General features: G+C 47.7%; 1 protein-coding gene across 1 annotated transcript; it reads left to right on the top strand.

Moving 5' to 3' along the window:
• The first annotated feature begins 10,255 nt into the window (after positions 1-10,255).
• On the top strand, positions 10,256-13,531 carry LOC122012381 (probable receptor-like protein kinase At2g42960). Its single transcript, XM_042568896.1, has 9 exons — positions 10,256-10,472; positions 10,565-10,721; positions 11,028-11,708; positions 11,777-11,881; positions 12,147-12,269; positions 12,350-12,520; positions 12,607-12,736; positions 12,845-13,054; positions 13,161-13,531. Exons 3-9 carry the CDS (start codon positions 11,032-11,034, stop codon positions 13,233-13,235), a joined length of 1,491 nt encoding a protein of 496 aa, XP_042424830.1. The 5' UTR covers positions 10,256-10,472; positions 10,565-10,721; positions 11,028-11,031; the 3' UTR covers positions 13,236-13,531.
• The last annotated feature ends 2,942 nt before the right edge of the window (positions 13,532-16,473 follow it).

Genomic DNA, 16,473 nt, shown 5'->3' with positions numbered 1-16,473 from the left:
ACCCTGACGGGCCCTCTCGCACAAGCTTGGATAGATGCTCGGAGTCGGATAGCCAAGTTGACTCCCGGGCAGCTCGGCGACAGCAACCTTCAATCAGCTACCGGGGTATAGCCCCTCCCCCTCTTCTCTCTCCTATTTGAAGTTTTTAACCTGTTCACGTTTGCTAGCAGAACTGGGTGGAGCAAATCGCCATTAGCGATCGGTTGGCCGAGCTGGAGGAGGAACTGAAGAAACAAAAAACAGCGGGGGACGCCAGGCAGTCGACGACCGCTCTGGAGAAGGCCAAGAAATCGTTGGAAGCCGAACGGAAACGAGCTACTGATCTGGCGAGCAAGGTCGTTCGGCTTGAAACAATGATTAAACAACGAGACAAGGAGATTCAGACGGCGACCACTCGGAAGCAACAGGCCATCAACGATATGGACCACATGAAGGTGGAGATCCGGGGGCTGGAGCAACGCATCAAGGACTTGGATGCTCTGCTAGCCACCGAAAAAGAGAGCCGCTCGGCTGATCTCCAAAGATTCGATGGAGACTTGAAGGATCTCCAAGCTGCTAGCGACGCTGCCCATGCCGCGCTCAAGGAATATCAAGAGGGGGAGTCGGCCCGCTCGGACCAAGTGAGGAAGACGTTCCTCCGCTCGGAAGACTTCGGAGAGAAGTTTACCGACAAGATATCCCTCACGTTCGAGGAGGCAATCAAGGCGGCGGTGGGCTATCTGAAGAACAAAGGTCACCTGTCTGCCGAGCTGACCATTCCCCCCGAGGATCTGGCGAGCGTGATGGACACCATCCCCGACGCTCTTTTTGATTTTGATGTGTGAGGAGCGTTTCTGTAAACTTTTTTGAATTCCAGCCGTTCGGCCCCGCTTATCTATGTAATGACTTTTATGGCTTGCATATTAGATAATCTTCTGTTCCTTTCTATTTTAGCAAGAAATCCTCGTCTCAAAAGGGGTTTTTGTTGGATTTTCGCAAGGCCTCCCGCTCGGACGTTTATAGACGCCGGCTCGTCTCTCGATATTTATCGTCGGAGCTCGACGGCGCGGATTTTTATAGCCGGTCGGCGCGGCTCTCGATTTTTAACGACGGGGCTCGTCGGTTCCTCCGCTCGGATTATTTATAGACGCCTGCTCGTCTCTCGATATTTATCGTCGGAGCTCGACGGCGCGGATATTTATAGCCGGTCGGCGCGGCTCTCGATTTTTAACGACGGGGCTCGTCGGCGCGGATATTTATAGCCGGTCGGCGCGGCTCTCGATTTTTAACGACGGGGCTCGTCGGTTCCTCCGCTCGGATTATTTATAGACGCCGGCTCGTCTCTCGATATTTATCGTCGGAGCTCGACGGCGCGGATATTTATAGCCGGTCGGCGCGACTCTCGATTTTTAACGACGGGGCTCGTCGGCGCGGATATTTATAGCCGGTCGGCGCGGCTCTCGATTTTTAACGACGGGACTCGTCGGTTCCTCCGCTCGGATTATTTATAGACGCCGGCACGTCTCTCGATATTTATCGTCGAAGCTCGACGGCACGGATATTTATAGCCGGTCGGCGCGGTTCTCGATTTTTAACGACGGGGCTCGTCGGCGCGGATATTTATAGCCGGTCGGCGCGGCTCTCGATTTTTAACGACGGGGCTCGTCGGTTCCTCCGCTCGGATTATTTATAGACGCCGGCTCGTCTCTCGATATTTATCGTCGGAGCTCGACGGCGCGAATATTTATAGCCGGTCGGCGCGGCTCTCGATTTTTAACGACGGGGTTCGTCGGCGCGGATATTTATAGTCGGTCGGCGCAGCTCTCGATTTTTAACGACGGGGCTCGTCGGTTCCTCCGCTCGGATTATTTATAGACGCCGGTTCGTCTCTCGATATTTATCGTCGGAGCTCGACGGCGCGGATATTTATAGCCGGTCGGCACGGCTCTCAATTTTTAACGACGGGGCTCGTCGGTCTCCAAGTGAGACTACACACCCGGCCGAACGGCTCGGGCCTTCGTCGTCGAGCGCTTGGCTCGTATATAACCCTCCCCGAGGTAGTCTCGGCTAAAATGTACCTGGCCGAGCGGCTCAGGCCTTCGCTCCCAGGCAATAACCTCCCTCTATCATCCTGAACAGCGCATGGTTTTGGTTTCCCATCCTGCCATAATAGTATGCCGCCCGATCTCGAACGCTGCTTATATTCTATACGCAGCCCGGCCGAACGGCCTGGGGCCTTCGGGATATCCTTCCCGACCGAACGGCTCGGGATCTCCTATTTCAAGCATCGCTCGTATCCCATACGCAGCCCGGCCAAACGGCTCGGGGTCTTCAGGTTAGAGTCCGTGGCTCGGATATAAACCTCCCGGCCGCACGGCTCGGGGGCCTTCGTCTTCGAGCCGGTGGCTCGGGTATAAACCTCCCGGCCGAACGGCTCGGGGGCCTTCGTCTTCGAGCCGGTGGCTCGGATATAAACCTCCCGGCCGAACGGCTCGGGGGCCTTCGTCATCGAGCCTGCGGCTCGGATATAAACCTCCCGGCCGAACGGCTTGGGGGCCTTCGTCTTTCGGGCGCATGGCTCGGATAATCTATATGCCCGGCCGAACGGTGAACTGTTCAGCGGAGAATGCTCAATGTGTTTTTATCTTTTTGCTTCCTGCATCACAAGCATATAGGCGACCAAAAAGTATATAAATTTATATTTAGCGCACCTCTCACCCAGCGCGGAGAATGTACTCTTGGTCGAACGGCTCAGGGTCTGCTTCGCTGAGCATTTCGGCTCAAATTATTTACCTCCGTTCGAACGGTACGGGGCCTTCGATTCTTGTTGACAATGCCTTATATTTGTTCTCTTGATTCTTCATTTCTGGCATTTCCAGTATTCAGTCGAAAAAAAGTACACAGGGTGATTTATAGTGATACACCTTTCACCCCGCCCGGTAAGGCTGGAGGTGGTTCGCGCTCCACGGTCTATCTAGCTGCCGACCGTCCTCGTCTTCCAAATAATACGCGCCCGAGCGGAGCTTTTCGATGATTTTGAAGGGACCTGCCCATGGAGCTTCAAGCTTGCCGACGTCACCGACCGGCTTGACTTTCTTCCAGACCAGGTCGCCTACCTGGAATGATCTGGGAATGACGCGCCGGTTGTAGTTTTGCTTCATTCGTTGACGATAGGCCATCAGCCGAACGGATGCCCTGGCTCGTTCCTCGTCAACCAAATCCAGCTCCATGTTCCTCCGCTCGGCGTTGTCTTCATCGTAACATTGAACCCGGACGGACTCGACGCCGACTTCGACCGGGATGACGGCCTCACCGCCATATACCAAATGGAACGGTGTGACTCCTGTCCCTTCTTTTGGCGTCGTTCGGATGTCCCACAAGACGCTCGGCACTTCATCCGGCCAACTTCCTCCCAAATGATCGAGCCGAGCGCGCAGAATACGGAGAATTTCCCGGTTGGCCACTTCAGCTTGACCGTTGCTCTGAGGATAGGCCACGGATGTGAAATGTTGCTCAATGCCGTAGCTCTTGCACCAATCCTCTAACATCTTCCCTGTGAACTGCCGCCCATTGTCGGACACTAGTCGGCGAGGGATGCCGAACCGACAAATGATGTGTTGCCAGATGAATTTTTTAACCATTTGTTCAGTGATCTTTGCTAGCGGCTCGGCCTCCACCCACTTGGAGAAATAGTCTACCGCCACTAGTAAGAATTTCCTCTGCCCGGCCGCCATCGGAAATGGACCGACAATATCCATTCCCCATTGGTCGAACGGGCATGAAACACTTGACGCCTTCATTTCCTCTGCCGGTCGGTGGGAGAAGTTGTGATACTTTTGGCACGAAAGGCATGTAGATACTGTCCGAGCGGCATCTGTTTGCAAAGTTGGCCAAAAATATCCGGCCAAGAGGATCTTCTTGGCCAATGAGCGTCCGCCCGGATGACCCCCGCATGATCCTTGATGTACTTCCTGGAGGATGTAAGCTGAGTCCTCCGAGCTTACACATTTCAGCAACGGGCGAGAGAAAGCCTTCTTGTAGAGCTGATCTCCGATGAGTGTAAACCGACCGGCTCTTCTTCTGAGGAGCCGGGCTGCATATTCATCGGATGGTATGATGCCCGAACGGAGGAATTCTATAATAGGTGTCCTCCAGTCACTTGGAAACGTGAGGCCTTGCATCCGGTCGACATGCGCCACCAGCAGCGTTTTTTCAATTGGTTGCTGAATGACGACCGGTGTTATTGAGCTCGCGAGTTTGGCTAACTCATCGGCCGCCTGGTTCTCCGTTCGGGGAATCTTCTGAATAAGCACCTCTCAGAAAGTAGCTTTGAGTTTTTCAAAGGCCTCAGCGTAGAGTTTGAGCCGAACACAGTTGATTTCAAAGGTGTCGGAAAGTTGCTGAGCGGCCAACTGTGAATCCGAATAGAGTGTCACCCGACCGGCTCCCACATGCCGTGCTGCCTGCAATCCGGCTATAAGGGCCTCATACTCTGCTTCATTGTTAGTAGCTTTGTAATCTAGCCGGACGGATAGGTGCATCTTTTCTTCCTGAGGTGAGAGTAGTAATACTCCGATCCCACTTCCGAGCCGAGTGGAGGATCCATCCACATATATTCTCCACATAGCTTCCGGCTCTGGCGTTTGCACTTCGGTCACAAAATCAGCCAAGGATTGGGCTTTGATCGCCGAGCGGGGCTGATATTGGATGTCAAATTCACTTAGTTCTGTCGTCCACTTGATGAGCCGTCCGGACGCTTCTGGATTCAAGAGTACTCTTCCGAGTGGACTGTTCGTCCGGACAATGATGGTGTGAGCCAAGAAATACGGTCGAAGGCGCCGAGCGGCTAGAACCAAAGCAAAGGCCAACTTCTCGAGCCCGGTGTAACGAGATTCAGCATCTTTTAAAATGTGGCTTAGAAAATACACTGGCTGCTCTTCGCCAAGTGCTGAGCCTACAGCATGCTCAGTTGACGACAGATACATATAAAGTGACTCACCCCCGACCGGCTTGGCTAACACTGGCAGAGAATTAAGATATGTCTTCAACTCTTCAAATGCTCGGTCACATTCTTCATCCCACTGGAACTTAGTAGCCTTGCGCAGAACCTTGAAGAATGGAAGGCTCCGGTCGGCGGTTCTGGAGATGAATCTGGACAAAGCAGTTATCCGACCGGTCAACCTTTGCACTTCTCTTGTATTTCTTGGGGGCGGCATGTCTTGCAGAGCTTTCACCTTGCTGGGATTTGCTTCGATTCCCCGCTCGGTCACTATATATCCCAAGAAACGCCCTCCTTTTGCTCCGAACAGGCACTTCTGGGGATTTAGCTTGACCCCATATTTGCACAGCGTTCGGAAGGTTTCTTCCATGTCCTTGAAGAGATCTGCCGCTCGGACGGATTTAATAAGAATGTCGTCTACATAAACTTCCAGATTCCGCCCGATCTGCTCCCGGAATACTTTGTTCATCAAGCGTTGATAGGTGGCCCCGACATTCTTCAATCCGAACGGCATCACGTTGTAGCAATAAGTGTCGTCGGCCGTTACGAAGCTTACTTTTTCTTGATCTTCCCGGGCGAGCGGCACTTGATGATATCCTTGGTAGGCGTCAAGCATGCAAATTAATTCGCAGCCGGCCGTAGAGTCCACCAGCTGATCTATGCGAGGCAGAGGCTTTGTTTAAGTCTCGAAAGTCGATGCAGACTCTCCACTTGCCGCCCGGCTTGGAGACCAATACTACGTTGGCCAGCCAGCTCGGGAACTGCACCTTGCGTATGTGGCCGGCCTTCAGAAGTTTTTCTACTTCCGCCCGGATGATGGAATTCTGCTCGGCGCTGAAGTCCCTTTTTCTCTGCTTCACTGGCCGAGCGTCCGGTCGGACATACAACTCATGCTGCGCTAGGCTCGGCGAAATTCCGGGCAACTCATGTGTCGACCAGACGAAGACATCATGATTTCGTTGGAGGCATTGGATCAGCTTCTCCTTCTGTTCTTCCTCCAGATCTGAGGCGATAAAAGTCATGGCCTCCGATCGGGTCGGATGGATCTGAACTTCCTCCTTTTCATCATAAATTAAAGCAGGAGGTTTCTCGGTTATGGCGTGCACCTCGATTCGGGGCGCCTTCCGAGCGGAACAAGCTTCTGCTCGGATCATCTCTATATAGCACCGCCGAGCTGCTAGCTGATCTCCACGCACTTCTCCTACTTTGTCTTCCACGGGGAACTTTATCTTCTGGTGGAAGGTTGAGACAACCGCTCGGAATTCGCCGAGCGCCGGTCGTCCCAAAATGACGTTGTAGGATGATGGAGAGTCGACCACCACGAAGTTTATTGTCCTGGTCCTCCTGAGCGGCTCCTCTCCCAGCGAGGTGGCCAGCCGGATCTGTCCGACCGGCTGAACTTCGTTGCCCGTAAACCCGTAGAGCGGGGTCGTCATGGGCAGTAGCTCGGCTCGATCAATTTGCAGCTGATTCGAACGCCTTCTTGAATATGATGTTGACCGAGCTCCCAGTGTCAACAAATATGCGGTGAATGGTGTAATTTGCTATTACCGCTTTAATGAGCAGCGCGTCGTCGTGGGGCACTTCTACTCCTTCTAAGTCCCCGGGTCCGAAAGTGATTTCCGGTCCACTCGCCCGCTCCTGGCTGCAACCGACCGCGTGGATCTGGAGCTGCCGGACGCCCGCCTTTCTGGCTCGGTTGGAATCTCCTCCGGTCGGCCCGCCAGCAATAACGTTGATCTCGCCCCGAGAAGTATTGCTCCTGTTTTCCTCCTCCCGAGTGGACGGTCGGGACCGTTCTCTAGACGCCCGGCGATTCTCCTGTCTTGGGGATCGGTGCCGATCGGACGTCTGGTGACGTCGCCTCTCGGTGCGGGTCCGGTCAGCTTCATGGGTCCTTTGTCTCCTGTCGATGGGAGGCGACCGTCGTTCGGCTTTCCTGGGAACGGGATTAGCCACGAAGGGAAGACTTCGACAATCCCTCGTGTTGTGCGTATTCGACTGGTGGAAGGAGCAGAACATAGGGGTCCACCTCTTCTTTGGCTTGGGCCGAGCGGCAGCCACTTCTTGTACGTGCGATCTGGCGTGGGGGGATCGAATTGCTTCGGCCCTCGGTCCTCTGGGTGGCTGCTGAGCGGCGTGCTGCTTCCGCTCGGAATGAACAGGTGCCCGCTCGGTTGGAGTTTCCTTTTTCCGAGCGGCTTGCGCTTCTTCCACGTTTATGTATTCGTTGGCCCGATGTAGCATGTGATCATAATCTCGGGGCGGCTTTCGGATGAGCGACCGGAAGAAGTCCCCATCCACAAGGCCTTGTGTGAAGGCATTCATCATCGTCTCCGATGTGGCCGTTGGGATGTCCATCGCCACTTGGTTGAATCGCTGGATGTAAGCTCGAAGCGATTCTTTTGGCTCTTGCTTGATGGCAAACAAACTAACACTTGTCTTCTGATAACGCCGACTGCTAGCGAAGTGGTGGAGGAAGGCCGTTCGGAATTCCTTGAAGCTCGTGATGGATCCATCCGGCAGCCTCCGAAACCACCGTTGAGCAGATCCCGAGAGAGTGGTAAGAAAGACTCGGCACTTCACTCCATCGGTGTATTGATGGAGCGTGGCTGTGTTATCAAACTTACCCAGATGATCATCCGGGTCCGTTGTTCCATTGTACTCGCCGATCGTCGGAGGCACGTAGTGCTTGGGCAGAGGGTCTCGTAGAATAGCCTCCGAGAATTGGCGATTGATCTGCTCGGGAGATGAGTCCGTCCGGGGAGCTTTCCCTTTTCTGTCATCTCGCCTTGGCATTTCGTCTGAAGAAGAGTCTCTATCCCTCCGAGCTGGTGCGGCTTCAGGGGTGCGAAATAAGGCCCGGTGGAATGCGACGGTGGCTGGAGGTGCTTCCGCTCGGCCACCCGACGCAGATGTTGCTTGTTGCTCCGTCCGCTGCTTTTGTTCCACAAGTTTGGCGGCCCTTATCTCGACCAGAGCGTCGAGTTCTTCCCCAGAAAGCGTGTTGTCGTCCACCTCGTCCATTGTTTCCGATCGGATGCGGGAGCGTTCCCACAGACGCCGAATCGCTGAACCAAGGGACCTGGGCACGCGGCACGCTCCTAGTCGATGGAGTGAATCTCCGGTTGGTCGAACGAAGCTCCGGCGATCCTGCACAGAAGTCTAGCCGGAAGGGGTTCCCTGACGACCCTCCGACGCTCAAGGTAAGTGGTGGAGAAAGTGGTTGTATCATGCATACCTTTGGCGAAGTAATAGCCTCTTTATATAGGACGGAGAAGGAACTAATGCACGCCACCGAGATGCATACGTGTCGACAACCCATACCCCATGCACTTGTCGAGAGCTTACGACACCATCGCTACCGAGGACGGCAGGACCCCCTGTTGTCAGACTAGAAGTATGGCATAACCATATGACTTGACGGCTGTCAGAAGATGTCCCCGTTTTTTACCCACCGCCTGACTGGGGCGCCCGGCTTGCCGGGCGGGCGAAGAACGTCGTCCGGACGGCCTTGATTCTTTGCGCCGTCCGGGCGGCACATCCTTCCGCTAGGTCATTATGCACTACTTCATTTGAGCGTCGGAACCCTGGTCCCTACCAGGGTGCCTTTTACTATCAGATTTCCCTTTCTTCCGAGTCCGGTCGGCTCGTCCTTTTCCGGCATGCCACTAGACCCTTTGACCTCCCCTCAGCGTTGACTCCTTCTTATGGGGTTCCGGATTTTTACCGCCGGATCAATTTATTTATTTACATACTAAAACTAGTACAAATCAAAGTTTACAGAGTACAAATTCGGCACTTGTGGCTTTTATGAGATTCCTTATAATTTAGATATGCTATTTTGAAATCAATCTATTAGGGATAGGTCTATATAGTTATGATTCATTCACATTTACATCTAAAATACTACATAATTGAATAAACTACATAAAACAGCTAGTACATACAAGACCAAAACATCATCCATACCCATATTTATATATAAATATATAGTGAAAGTTCTTTCTTTGTAGGAGTTTTTTTTAGAACCCTTTGAATTATCTATATATATATATATATATTTTGCTGTATAATAATTTTATATATCTATATATATATATATATATATATTGCTGTATAATAATTTTATATAGTTATGCATTAGATTCATCTACCCGATATAAAAAAACACTACTCAAGGTTATTAAGAAATAATTACAAAATGCCATAAAACTTGCATACGATTTGTCTACGTAAGGATTGAGCAAATGAATTATTCTTGAAACAGTTTTCTTCTCCGTCAATGGTCAATTGACTATATACCTCGTCCCTCGCCGTTGTCTCACTGCCTTTGGTGCAACAGCAGCAGCAGGTTGTCTCATTAGCTGTCACGAGAATCCTAGCTCTGTTTTCTGTTTTGTACAACAGCAGCCAGCAGGTAATGTGCTCTCGTGAGCCTTCCTCCTCACGCAAAGTAACTCCACACACTTAGATTTCATAAAGCAGTTGGCTTTATCAGGAAACAATAAAGAAAAGCTGAGAACAGATGGTTGCCATATTGCTCAGATCTTCTGTAAAGCATCAATCCTAACACCTTGTGAAATTGAATAGGCGAATAGGGAGACCATCTAAGCACAAGTTTTTTTATTTTTTTAATATCGTTTAAAGGACGGAGTTGCGTAGTTTAGCTCCCTAATCTGCTCAAAGCAAAGGACTTCAGTAAATCTATACAATTGATAAGAGTACAGCAGAGGATTACAGAGATCACGGTTCTTTTGTCTGAGTGCCTGCAATCTCCGTGAATAAACAGCTCATAATTTGTTTCCCATATGCTCCAAAGCATCCAGATAATATTGTAGCCCAGATAATTTGTTAATGTTTTGATAAAATAGAAAGTCTTAGTCGACATACAGGTAATGTTCTTTCTAATTTTCAGATACTGAAATCCGATTCTTTGTCACTTTGTTCGAAAACAATTCTAGAAAATTGTAATCGTCTTCCATTCTGAAAGACAATTATGGTTAGTCACTGCTTAATACTTAAACCTATAAAACGAAAAAAATAAAGAGCAGGTTGTAGCTGAGCTCGAGAAGTCTTAAATTTGGTAGTCAGGTTGATACCACAAGCAAGAGAGAACAAAATGTTAAGTTGGCAATAAGATTGTCAAGCCAGCAAAGTGAATTTGGAATTTTGCCTGCAAACATTGAAGTTGACTTCATCCGTCCTTCCTCTCTCTTGTCTCTCTCCCTCGCTCTCTCACTCTCAGTTTATCTAGCTCATCATTCAATTTATCTACCTATCTACATCTCTTAATTTATTTGTTTTTCTCCTCACATGTAAACCATTTTTTAATGCTTCTGTTTATTCGTCCTACTTTTAATGCTAAACCATGTAAATCTCTTTCGTGCTTTATGTTTCTCCTGATCTCTACCTCTCCCCCTCCCTTCCGGCCTCACCAACTTTGGTTTTCATAATTCCAGGCTTCACTTGGCTCATGACAACAAAGCTTATGGTATTCTCTGCCTTCTCCTTCACAAAGAAGTAGCAGTTCCAGTGTTTTATCATAAAAAATGTCCTTACCTCTCTTCCCAATCTATCACACAGCAAAAGGAGCTACTTTTCTTCTGCTTCTTTAACGTCGTTAGCTTGTGTTGGGACGTATTCAATTTTGGTTTTGAAACCGAATGTATCAATTCTCTGTGAGTTGAAGAAGCCCCTTGCCTGTTGGTTAGATGACCGAAAAATCAAGGCTTCAAAAGTGGTAATTTTTGTTCTTATTTTGGATTGTCTTCTTTGCATGATTGCTTAAATTGTTTCGTTTGTTGTTGTTTATGGTAAGACTTTGGGTATCGAATGGCTTTAAGACTCTTAATAACTGATGATATGCTTGAATGTTCAGTGAATTAACGTTAGTTAATGCTCCTCTTTGTGTTCAAAGAGTAAAGTGGTCTTTGGTGTATGCCAACCTTTAATGGCTTTAAGGTTGTGGCTAAATCGTTAATTTTCAGATAATCTGCTGCGAACAGATGGTCTTAGTTTCAATAATTCTTCACTAATTGAATTGCAGAAAGATGTCTTCTGACAGTTCATTAAACGCTGAATTATCAGAGAGGACACCCGTTCTTGGTCTGAGACTTTGGGTTGTGATTGGCATCTGCGTGGGTGTTCTAATTGTGTTTATTCTCGCCGTTTTATCCATATGGATCACATCCAAGAAGAAGACGAGGAAGACTTTTGACAGCGTGCCAGTATCACAAATCCCAACCGTCTCCAAGGAGATCCCCGTGGACATAGTTGGTTGTCAATGTTCGCTTCAAACTCTCCAGGAGAATGACGAAGGGCCTTTCATCCCCAGCCATGACAAATTTAGCGACAGGGATTCAGTGAAGACAGTTGCAGCAGCACAGCTGACGATTAGCAAGTCGAGTGATGCTGAAAGCATTAGCCAGTGCAGCTCAGCTTACCATAAGGATAGAGCTCGGAGTTCCTATTCTGGGGATGAAGGTAGCTCTGGATCTACTCGGAAAGCATATTCAGCATTTCCACTTGCATCCGTGTCTTCTTTAGTTGGACTGCCAGAGTCCTCGCATCTCGGTTGGGGTCATTGGTTTACTTTAAGGGATCTTGAGCTTGCAACAAATCGTTTCTCCAACGACAATGTCCTCGGGGAGGGTGGATATGGAGTTGTATACCGAGGGCGTTTGATAAATGGTACTGAAGTCGCAGTGAAGAAGCTTCTGAACAACCTGTAAGTTCATTGCTTTCAGGCATCAGTTACTCGAGCATCTTTTCTTGATCACCCATTGAATCATGCAGAGGACAGGCAGAGAAGGAATTTAGAGTAGAGGTGGAAGCCATTGGTCATGTTCGGCATAAAAATCTAGTGAGGCTTTTGGGATATTGCATAGAAGGAATTCACAGGTGAAAAGTTTGAGCTGTTCGTTAATTTGGTATACTTTTTAATGTTCGCCTGTTTGTTTATTGATTGAACATTTTAGCGGAGCATAGTTCAAAACTGTTAACACTAATTGAACAGAATACTAAAACTTGATATAAATGCAGCAAGAAGTTATCCCATTTCCATAATTCTCTTCTTGAATATGGAGAGAAGGAATCATGATAGATGTAATCAAAATTTGATTTTCAGTTACGTCCATATGCTTGATTACCTAGATCAACGTAACAGGATGCTTGTGTATGAGTACGTCAACAATGGCAATTTGGAGCAGTGGCTGCATGGAACTGCGCATCAAAGAGGCGTCCTCAGTTGGGAGAAGCGCATGAAGGTCATCCTCGGCACTGCAAAGGCGTGAGTGACCATTTTTCTCTAAACCAATGCTCTAAACATTTCTTCTTTTTAGTTGATCTGACTAGCTGAATGGCTTTCAGGCTTGCTTATCTGCATGAAGCAATCGAACCAAAAGTGGTGCACCGAGATATCAAATCGAGTAACATCTTGATTGATGAAGATTATAATGGAAAGATATCCGACTTTGGATTGGCTAAGCTGCTGGGCTCTGACAAAAGCTTCGTCGCCACTAGAGTAATGGGCACATTTGGGTATGTACTGATCAATGCTTCCATCTATTAGTATCATTACTGAAATATTGAACGGAATGATGAACACGCTCAAATGAGAATTTCAGATACGTGGCTCCTGAATATGCCAATTCTGGTCTTCTGAACGAGAGGAGTGATGTGTATAGCTTTGGAGTTTTACTGCTAGAGACTGTCACTGGCAGGGATCCTGTAGATTATGGAAGGCCATCTAATGAGGTATGATGGCTAACCAAGTCTCGATACACCACCAAAAGCATGACTACTCCGAACCTTTTTCGTCTGTAATCAGTAATTCTGGCTTGAACTGCAAATGTCGATTGGCAGGTGAATTTGGTGGTGTGGCTTAAAATGATGGTTGGATGCCGAAGGGCGGAGGAAGTAGCGGATCAAAATCTCGAGGTTAAACCATCCATTCGAGCTCTTAAACGCACGCTCTTGGTCGCACTGAAATGTGTCGATCCTGACTCCGGCAAAAGGCCCATGATGGGGCAAGTGGTTCGAATGCTCGAAGCGGATGAACTCGCCCAACGTGAGGTTGTCTTCTGCACTACTGCTGTTTTCACACAATATTCTAAGTCCTTAATGCTTTCAAGAAAGCTTCAATGCATTAAGAATGGCATACTCTTGTTCTTCGTAAAAGGATCGCAGGAGCCGAAGGGCAGGAAGTCTGGACATGGAAGCAACGAAGGGAAGTTCTAGCGACGTTGAAGCGTAAGGTGTCAGCATATCCTCTTTGCTGCAATGATTGAAGAGGCCAGTTTGATGGTTACTCTGCTGAGAAAGCTCTTCGTTTTGGAAGTGCAGGAACATTCGACTTCGTGTACGGATATCTGTTGCTGTTTGGAATTTTGGTTGGACCATTTTATTTGTCTACGATTTTTGTCTACCGTGACAGGCTTCAAGCGCAATGATTCCTACGAATAATAGTGAGAGAGAATATAAAAGAAATTTGTATTAATTTGCATAGTTATTATTAAACCCCATAATATAGGGAAGTCAACCTTATCTCTATGGGAGTGTTATAAATAACAGAAAAAAAAACAAGAAGAAATTTTGCACTGATAAAAAAACCTCTATAAATAATAATTCTCTAAACTTTTTTATACTAAATATTCAAATCTTACAACTCAATTAATCTGGGAATAAGGACTGATTATTTGGAAATGCATCTCGCCTTTTATCACCGCACCAAATCTGGGATAATTCCCCGGTCCTCCCCCCATTGGGCTAGAGGTCCAATAATACTCTAGAGCACGTTAAGCTATAACAGGCTGCTGTTACGCTGGAATCAACCCTAGGGTTTATCACCTTTCGCAGTTGCGCCCCTTAACAATCGACGTTACCGCACTCCCCGGATCTTCTGTTGGACACCGGTGGTGGCGAATCCATAAGCAGAGATGAAGATTGTGGCGGCGTAACTCCTCGCCGTACTCGGTGGCATCTCCCACCCCTCTGCTGACGATATCAGGTCTATCCTCGAGTCAGGTGAACATCCATTTCGATTTGCTTGCTCAATTGTATTGGTTGCTACTCGGAAAATCTAATGATTCCACTGTACAAAAATTTTGTACAAAGGTCTGAACCTTTTCCTAGCTACCATGTGTTCTTTTAAATTAAACTTGGATCGCCTGCGGAACTTAACACGTTTGATCCAAAATTTAATCTATTTGTTCTTTTAGGTTTAGACTCGGATATCCTGCGGAACTTAACACGTTCGATCAAAATCACCTAGGTTATTAATTTCAGTAAATATTAATTTCCAAAATTGACTTCCAGTACTGACGTGGCGAGACACATGGCCTTCTTGGATAGGGGAACAATCACCACCGACTAGACAAAGCCTTTTAAGGAAAGTTAATATTTAATTTCCTTAAATAACTTTAGGTCAACCAAAAAGAACAATTAAATCACAAAGAAAAAAAAATAAAAAAACATAACATCGAAAACAAATTCGAAATACTAAAATCGCATGCCTCTTGTATTTGGTATTTGATCCTGTCTGAGAAGCTGGACACAACGAAAATCCGGAAAAAAGAAACCCACCGTGTTGATGAAGAATAATGCCTACCGAATACCAATCCGAGAAACCCAAAGCGGATCGGGAAAAAGTAGAGTCACCGGAAGCTTTCCTTGTATGAAGACCTGATGACGAAGAAAGAAACCAGATCTGAAGAGAAGAAATCCCGATCCAAAGCTTCCAAGACTTCCTGCGCACAAAAGATCAACCAACACTATCATCAGTGACCTAAGACCGAGGTGGGAATCCCTGGCTAGGCCCTCCGACGCTCAAGTCAGTGATCTCTCCTAGTGTGGAAGAAAGAGGCAGAAGAAGATGAACAGTAGTTGACAATTACGGTTATCAATGTACACGATGATGTGAACCTCCCCCCAAAACTTACCTTGCCAACGGAGAGGATTCCCCTTTTTATACCACTTCATATAACCTCCGTAGCCATGAAGTGGACCCCGGTTTGTTAGAGTTCGTTATGAGATCACGTCAGCTGTGTACTTGTGGTAGATGATTTTTAAGGAATCTTTTTCGTACCCCAGATGTACCTTCTTTGTCGTTTAGTACCTGCAACATAATATGAAAAAGCATTTTCCGCCAAGACGATATATATTTTCTGTCATATAGTTACACACTATAGGTATCTTACCCCTCTTGCTGTAATTAGTTTCCTACACCAACATTCCTTATATCGATTGGAGTCATTATATTCTATCAAATGCATTTCCCCATCCTAAGTTAATCGACCTATCTTGTCTCTTCTTGGAAGGCATGTCCCAGCAGATATTAGTTTGACTCTGCCTAAGCGATATGCGTCGGTCGACATAGACCTAACTTTACCCGGGAGATATGTCCCGATCGATATTATGTCTAACTTTGCCCGGGAGTTATGTCCCGGTCGATATTAGACTAGCTTTACCCGGGAGGTATATCCCGATCGATATTATACCTAACTTTGCTCAGGAGGTATATCTCGGCCAATATTAGCCTGACTGCGTATGTGAGGTATGTATTGGTTGATATTAGACTGGCTTTGCCTGGGTGGTATGTCCGAGTAGATATTAGACCTAACTTTACCCGGGAGGTATGTCCCGATCGATATTATGCCTAACTTTGCCCGGGAGTTATGTCTCGGTCAATATTAGACTAGCTTTACCCGGGAGGTATATCCCGATCGATATTATACCTAACTTTGCTCAAGAGGCATGTCTCGGCCGATATTAGCCTGACTCCGTATGTGAGGTATGTATTGGTTGATATTAGACTGGCTTTGCCTGGGTGGTATGTCCGGGTAGATATTAGACCTAACTTTACCTAGGAGGTATGCCCCGACCGATATTAACCTAGATTTGCTTAGGAGGTATGTTTCGACCGATATTAGCCTAATTCCATCCCAGCGGTATGTCCCGGCCGATATTACCCTACCTTTGCTTAGGAGGTATGTTTCGGCCGATATTAGCCTAACTCCATCCCAGCGGTATGTCCCGACCGATATTACTCTACCTTTGCTTAGGAGGTATGTTTCGGCCGATATTACCCTGCCCTCATCATGGAGGCACGTCCCGAATGATATTAACCTATCTTTTTGCTTTTCTTTCTTCCTTTTCTTTCCTCATCGGGAGACCCATAAAACCTAACCCATATCAGTATTATTTCCAAAAATAACTAGTATGATGCGGAAAGGAAAAATACTAGTTATACTTTTTAGAAAGACCTCTTGATTTTCTACCGTATTCCTCTTCTAACCTCAGACGTTGTGTGGGCAACGATCTTCCGAGATGAGAACCACCAAGCACCTTCTTCTTCCTTACAAGTTTCGGCCATCAAAACTTCTCCTAGGATGAAGAGGTTCGGCCACCACCACCATGCTCCAAGGGATGCTAGAAACAAAACTTTCTTTCTCTCATTCTTCTTCTCTAAACTTGATCCGGCCACCATATGAATC

The sequence above is a fragment of the Zingiber officinale genome, chromosome 8A (genome assembly GCF_018446385.1).
Source record: "Zingiber officinale cultivar Zhangliang chromosome 8A, Zo_v1.1, whole genome shotgun sequence".
Taxonomy (NCBI): Eukaryota; Viridiplantae; Streptophyta; class Magnoliopsida; order Zingiberales; family Zingiberaceae; genus Zingiber; species Zingiber officinale.
This window is presented reverse-complemented; position numbering and strand designations above follow the sequence as displayed.